Raw genomic sequence first — 7,200 nt, forward strand, 5'->3', positions numbered from 1 at the left:
GGGATGTATCAACGACCCAATTAGCTAGTGGAGACACAGAGCTTGGCTCGCCCGGCGTCTGCAAGCAGGGAAACAAGGCTTCTCGAGCTCACCCACAGCTCAACATACGGCCCTACCGTGGTCACTAGAAAATAACATTCACCTAAAGGCTGAGGGGGTAGGGGGGTGTGCTAAGGGCTGCTGTGCTTTCCCGCGTGGGCGCCCATCCTCTGGGGATCTTGAGACGGGTAGTGAATGGGGCCTGGGGCTCTCATGAAGGGAGGCGGGGGCCCCATGGCGTGGAACATGTGTGGGCCGAAACCTGCAGAAAACAGGGTGTGAAGTTCAGACAAAGCAACAGAACAACCAACGCAGAGGCAGTGCTGAGAGAAAACAGCTGTGCCTTCAAAAGGCACACATCTCCCACCATTCCTCAAATCCCCAAACCCCTTCTTTCCAGCGCAGCTGGGGGCACACCTTACTCAACACACGTCCTTACTCGCAGATAAAAGCCGGTGGGGGGGACTGGTGACTGTAAGGCCAATCTAAACGCTTTCCAACCAACCGTGGATCACGGCAAACACACCCACGAGAGTCTGACAGCCCTCAGAAAGGGGGTCTCTGGGCAGATGCACACACACAGCCAAACAGGCCGGCAGTCACCAACTGCAGTTACCCTCTGAAGTTCAGGTTAACGTGGCATTTACACACAGGCAGGGAAGAGGAAAATCCACTCAGGGCATGCAGCGCAGCAAGGTCTAGCGCCAAGTCAGGCGCCCCCGCTCGAAGGGGAAACACGAGTACCTGGAGGTGGTGGCGGAGCAATGCCAGGAGGAGGTGGCAAGGCAATGTTAACCACGGCTGGAGGGCCGCTGGGAGGTAGGTTGAAGTAATTTGCAGAAGCTTCCTCTTCCGCGGCTGGAGGAGGGGGAAGAGCTACAGGAAAAGTACACCGTGGTTATGGAAAATCTCTCAGTCAAGACATGCAGAGGTATCTGTCTCCAGAGAGGAGGCACAATCGGTTCTTCCACAAGGGCAAACTGCTGCTGCTATTGCCCATCTGAACTGGAGCGAGAAGCAGGACCACACTGAAAACTCCTGAATGCCACCATGTTTTCCTCACCCAAAGCCAGCTTTGGTTTTTCCATCACACAACGCTCAGTGCCTTAGGAACACATCAACCAGGCCTCTAAGAGCGTGGGTTGCCAGTACCTCAGAGCACAGGAACTTTAACTCAGCTTTTAACTTTTCACTCATCACACACAGAACTCTCTTTACACCACTCGTTTGCTTCTAGACAGAGCTCGCCTCCCATCCCAGCTGGATCTGCTCCCATCCCAGCTGGATCCCCTGCAGACCCATGGTAACTAACTGCTCTGGACTCACTGGTGCCTCAGGCGTTCTGAGCTCTGTTGCGGCTCTCAGAGGTTTAACACCAGCCTCTCTCACGGAAGCAGGTCAGCATTAAGTCTTTCAGAGCTTACACCAACTCCCTTACCTCCAGGAAGTCCGGGAACTGGCTCCAGCTTTATCCCAGACTCTGTAGTACCTTCCTTGTCCTTTTCTTTTCCTCTTGCTGCCTGGGACCTAAGAACCAGACAGACGTTTGAGAACAAGGATGAGAAAAAGCAGGATGAGCAGGTATTCACACCACAGTAGTTTCACATTATCTAATCCAGACCCACTGCTTCAGGCCAAAGACAAAAATTTCACAGAACATCGGAGCCAGCCGCTACAAAGTGCACAGAGTGCTTACAGGAGACGGGCTAGAAGCAGAACTAGGAGAGAAACCCACCCATAATGCTCAACCAGGAAACCCCTTGCACAATTTGTGCCATTTGTGTAATGTCCAGCCCAGATCCCACTGGAAGAAAACCAAAATGTAAGAGGACCCCAGCTATTTCCCAAATCAGCATCTACTCCAGCATAATATCCAATCCCGCCCACCAAGCCTGCACATGAAGTCGGAGAGGAACCCTGTGGCACAATCCTCAAGGCTTCCTGCCCCAGCACTCACCTTCCCCATTTGACGTTGAGCCTGCGGCCGTTGACAATGAGTTTGTTGAAGGATTTCTCGGCAGCCACTTCCGCAGCCTGCCGGGTGGCAAACTGGATGAAGGCACACTGTTGCCTCTGCACCACAGTTACCGTCCGGATCTCCCCAAACTGGTAGAAGTGATTTCTAGGGGGGTGGAAAAACACTGATTATGAACCTCCACTCCTCCTAGCCATAGGGTGTGAAGCAGAGTAGGCTCTCATCATGGGCTGAAATAGATACGCTCAGATCCTTCCTCTTCTCCACCCCCAGTTCAGACTAAGCATTAGAAATCAAGTTTCTTGCCTCTTTGTACAGTTCTGGAGTGATAAAAACTCTGCAGCAGCTTTTCTCAGCAGAGCTAGAGAGGTTATGGGACTTGTAAAAAGTATAACGCAGTATATCCCCTGCAGCTCAGGAGGACGACTCATCTTTAAAGAGAGAAATTTTAATCGAAGCATTTGAAATGCATCTGTTGATCTGTTCTCCAACAAGCTGGCACTCCTCTGCACTTGCCCACCAACCAGATCCCCACTGCAGAAAGCTGAAAACAGGACTTATTTTTTCCCACCCCTTGCAAGAGAGATCTCCTCACTTCCACAGGAGCAGCAATCCCAGCATCAAATACACAGGCAAGGGCAACACAAATTCACCAAAGAATCATGGAATGGTTTGGGTTGGAATGGATCTTAAAGATCACCTAGTTCCACTCCCCCTGCCATGGGCAGGGACACCTTCCACTAGACCAGGTTGCTCCAAGCCTCATCCAGCCTGGCCTGGAACACTTCCAGGGATGGGGCATCCACAGCTTCTCTGGGCAACCTGTCCCAGTGCCTCCCCACCCTCTGCGGGAAGACAGACCAACACACCTGAGATCCGATTCGGTGATGGTATCTCCAAGCCCTCCAACATAGAGTGTAGTAATAGTCTTGTCATCAGGTGGGTCTAGACGAGGCATGGTCGATGCTCGTTTCAGAAGTTTATCAGCCACAGGATCATTAATTCCATAGTAACGATCTTTGATGTTCTGATCAGCCAGAGGATCGTCTGGATCTGTCGGTTTCTCGTGTCTAAGGTCCAGCAGACAAAGCGTTTCAGAACACCAGTCACACCTCCACCAGACTAAGGTGACTATACCCACTGCCTTCCCTCCGGAACGCCTCCGCTCGCGTATGTGCTTATCCCTGTTCACATAAAACATGCCAAGGCCGGACAAAAAGCCCCAAGAACTTCAGTGGCAGACCGGACTGCCTGAGCTCTGAATGAATGGTGCTTCTGACAGCTCTGCATTCAACACTACACAACGCAAGAGCTGGATGTCAAACGGCCTCTTGTTCAAATACAAAGATCTCAGATTGAGGGGACTGAGGCCACAAAGGGCAAAAATGAACCGTGCAAGAGAAGAGCTGCAGTCACTGCTCCGGCAAAACACTCCAAGACCACGCAGCTCATTCCTCACAAACGAGCAGGACACAACAAAGGCTCATTCACTGTCGCTGCGTGCCAACTGGCTGCGAGCTGCACACTGCCCCGGTGTTGTCAAACCCTAAGGGGAGCGGTACCTGACCGCGGTGAACAGACGAACCGCTTAAGCTGTATCTGTACCTGTAGGGACACTCTTCTCCTCTCTTGCACTCTCCTTTTACCCAGAAGGAGCAGATGTGAGGACGGTTTCGTTTATAGTAAGGAGTGGTCCGAGCCAGCTTCAGCAGCATGTCACTGGTAGAAGTAGCTTTTCCCAGCGCACCAACTGGTCTGGTGCCGTCAGAATTGGATATCTGAACAGCAGTTTGACACACAAATAATCACGTATATATCACCATTAAAAACTAAGCCACAGAATCAAAGCAAGCATGGGATTTTACGATACGCTGGGTCATTCCTCCCCAGTACACATCCACACATGCAGAGAGCGATTGTAAGCACATTTTCTCACCTCTCGCTCCATGTTCTGGGTGTAATATTCTTTATTGACGTCAGACTTGGGCATTTCATCCTTAAGGGAGAGTCCTGCATCCCGGACTTGAATAGGCAAACCTAGAATTAAACAAAAAACACCCCAACAAATCCGTATGAAGCACAAGAGCAGAAAGTTATTGCAAGCTGCCTTAGCCAGAGATAACTCAGCTACTGCTCAGGCACACCAAGCTGCCCCTGCACCTCAGAAGACCTGTTCTTCCCAACGACAGTACAGGGACAGCCACAACAACAACGCACACACGTAAAGACATGTCCCCAGCTTTCACTTCTGAGGCAAGTGGCTGCTTCTCCTAGTTCACACTTTTCAGTACCCACCATATTCCAGGTCAAGCAGACAGGTCTGACAGACGTTCTTCAGCTTGCTGCACGTCTGACACACTTCCGTCTTCTTGAAGCGCATCCGAACACCCGGGCACCAGCGGAAGACTGTGAAGGGCCTGGCACAAATCTGAAAGACAGCAGACACCTGTATCCAAACACACCTAATCCTTTAGAACTCTAAGTCCATCCTCACCATCGCAGTGCAAAGACACGGGCAAACAAACTTCACACCTCAAGTATTTGGTTCTATTTGGTGCCTTTTGTTGACGGGAGAAAGTTTTGTTGGGTTTTTGAGTTACTACAGTAACCCAAACGCTGAAAGCAGATCTACTCAAAGGGAAAGAAGTTATCTCCTCGTTCCAGGAGATGCCAGCATAGAGCTATTAGAGATAATCACCCATTATCTGTAAATCAGCCATCAGCAGAGCGGCAAGCCCAATGAGACTGTTGGTCCAGACGACTACTGCCCTCTCTCTTATCCCATGGAACGATGCACCTGCTTCTGCTGCACGTCCACTTTGAGGACGGGAAGCAAGATTTCAACACATGCCTTCTCCGTGTCTCAGATAACAACAAAGGGGCAAAACCCCCTTTTCATTTCCCTCGGTCCAGACAAGGCTAAATACTTCTTGCTCTCTCCGAAACAAACGTGGCTTATTTCTGAAGACAGCCAAGGCAGATCGCCACCTGGTCACAGCACAACCTGAACTCCAGCCATTTATGCACCACTCAGGAGTAAAAACAAACTTGCACGTGAAAATACGAGAACATTTCAAAAGCTGAAATACCTTCAAGTATAACACAACACTGACAAAACTCCATTCTGAGAAAGATGAGCAAACCCCACGCCTGCCCAAAGAGTCTTCTGTAGTTTTACTACTTTGAGACCAACTGACTTCGTCTAACAAAGTGCACAACAGACTGACCTAAACATCCATGCACTTACATAAACTTTTTAGGTTGATAACCCTGATAAGCACTTTTCTGAAAGTCTTTTTTAACATTTATTATTCTTAGCTGTGTGCCAAATTAGACATTCTTTCTTCAAAAGACAACAGACATACCTTGCATTCTTTTCCATATTTTTCTTTCGTCTGAAATATAATCAAATGCAATAAAATTAATCATTAATTCAAAATAAAATGTATCATTGATGTTATAGCACAGTGGGTTTTTTCCTAATTATGCTGCATTTGGACTCACTCACCCCTGTGTTTTGGGCTTACACCTTGGCAGGTCAACAGGACAAAAAAAACTCCATCCTAAAAAACACTCAATCCATTTTTGATTTAGAAACATTAGTTAAAAACTCAGTATTATAAGCCTCACCTCAAGTACCAAGGAAAGGTGAGAATGAAAAGGAACATTAATAGCTATTTTTAAGCAAAGATGATATCGTTACGTGAAGGAAGTCCATGAAAATGCCCCTGTACTCTGCTCTTGTGAGACCCTACCTGGAGTGCTGCGTCCAGCTGTGGAACCCCCAATATCAGAAGGATATAGACCGGGTGGAGCGAGTCCAGAGGAGGCCACAAAGATGCTCAGAGGGCTGGAGCACCTCTGCTATGACGAAAGGCTGCGAGAGTTGGGCTTGTTCAGCCTGGAGAAGAGGAGGCTCCGGGGAGACCTTATAGCCCCTTCCAGTACCTGAAGGGGCTACAAGGAAGCTGGGGGGGGCTTTTCACAAGGGCCTGTAGTGACAGGACAAGGGGGAATGGGTTTAAATTCAAAGTGGGGAGGTTTAGATTGGATATCAGGAAGAAGTTCTTCATGGAGAGGGTGGGGAGGCACTGGGACAGGTTGCCCAGAGAAGCTGTGGATGCCCCATCCCTGGAAGTGTCCAAGGCCAGGCTGGATGAGGCTTGGAGCAACCTGGTCTAGTGGAAGGTGTCCCTGCCCATGGCAGGGGGTTGGAACTAGATGGGCTTTAAGGTCCCTTCCAACCCAAACCATCCTACGATTCTGTGATTCTAAAATAAACTGCTTTTGAAATATCTATATTGACAGTAGGGTTACGTTTCACCCCATTATAATGTCTGTCAGCAAACCTGGTGGAACAGAAATGCAAAGGGAAGGTGACATAACGAGGGTCACACACAACCGGCCTGAGCACAGGGAAGAGCAACACAGAAGGGACTGACTCGCCCTGCCCGGAGCACACGGAGGCAAACAAACAGGAATTGTCATTACCATCAGCCTGACTTCATACCACGTTTTAAACTTATTTTTACAGGTACGTAATCTCCACATTTTAGAAACTGTGCTAAGCCATGTAATATTTCAGCAGGTCACCGCTCTCCACGTTGCAGGATTTACCAGTACCAAAGCTGTTTTCTAGTATTTCCTGCACTCTATTTCTGGCCTACGTCATCTTCTCCTTTTTGATTGATTTACTCTTTAAATCACATTCCTAATGCCATGACATCACATACCAACAATGGTCAGAACCAAATCCTGTTGTGCAGAACCAACTAATTAGGAGTGCACACACAATGCCCCCCAGCATCTCCTCCTGTAGCCAAGCTTATTTTAAACCAAAACCCAGCCATTCCAGGGCCAACGCAGAGGCAGGGACTGTATCAAATGGGCACGTACCATTCGAATATACGGGTTTTCTCCAAGACATGTCTGGCACAGAATAGGGAAGTCCTGAAACGAGCAAGAAGGAAATTAAGTCAGGAATTTGCAACCAACGCTCTCCCTCCTCTCATCGCAGCAGCATTCAGACCATGCTGTGAGCTGACGCTACGGAGTTACACCAATCTGATGCTGAAAGGGTCACTGGGATAGCTGCAAGCCACCACCCAAGGCCCGTGTTATAAAAGAACCAGGACCTGTTAGCTACTCCGTTTTGTAGCAATACTTAGAATAAATAAACAAAATGC

General features: G+C 48.9%; 1 protein-coding gene across 1 annotated transcript; it reads right to left on the bottom strand.

The window, feature by feature from the left end:
- Nucleotides 1–6,964, bottom strand: RBM22 (RNA binding motif protein 22; the record flags this gene model as incomplete). Its single annotated transcript, XM_010146410.1, has 10 exons — nucleotides 1–301; nucleotides 784–915; nucleotides 1,478–1,566; nucleotides 1,997–2,161; nucleotides 2,884–3,084; nucleotides 3,620–3,792; nucleotides 3,951–4,051; nucleotides 4,310–4,442; nucleotides 5,380–5,409; nucleotides 6,911–6,964. Coding segments are annotated over 10 exons (1,209 nt in total), but the record flags the coding sequence as incomplete, so codon positions are not given.
- Nucleotides 6,965–7,200: the final 236 nt, after the last annotated feature.

This window comes from Eurypyga helias, unplaced genomic scaffold (assembly GCF_000690775.1).
Source record: "Eurypyga helias isolate BGI_N326 unplaced genomic scaffold, ASM69077v1 scaffold23672, whole genome shotgun sequence".
Lineage (NCBI taxonomy): Eukaryota > Metazoa > Chordata > Aves > Eurypygiformes > Eurypygidae > Eurypyga > Eurypyga helias.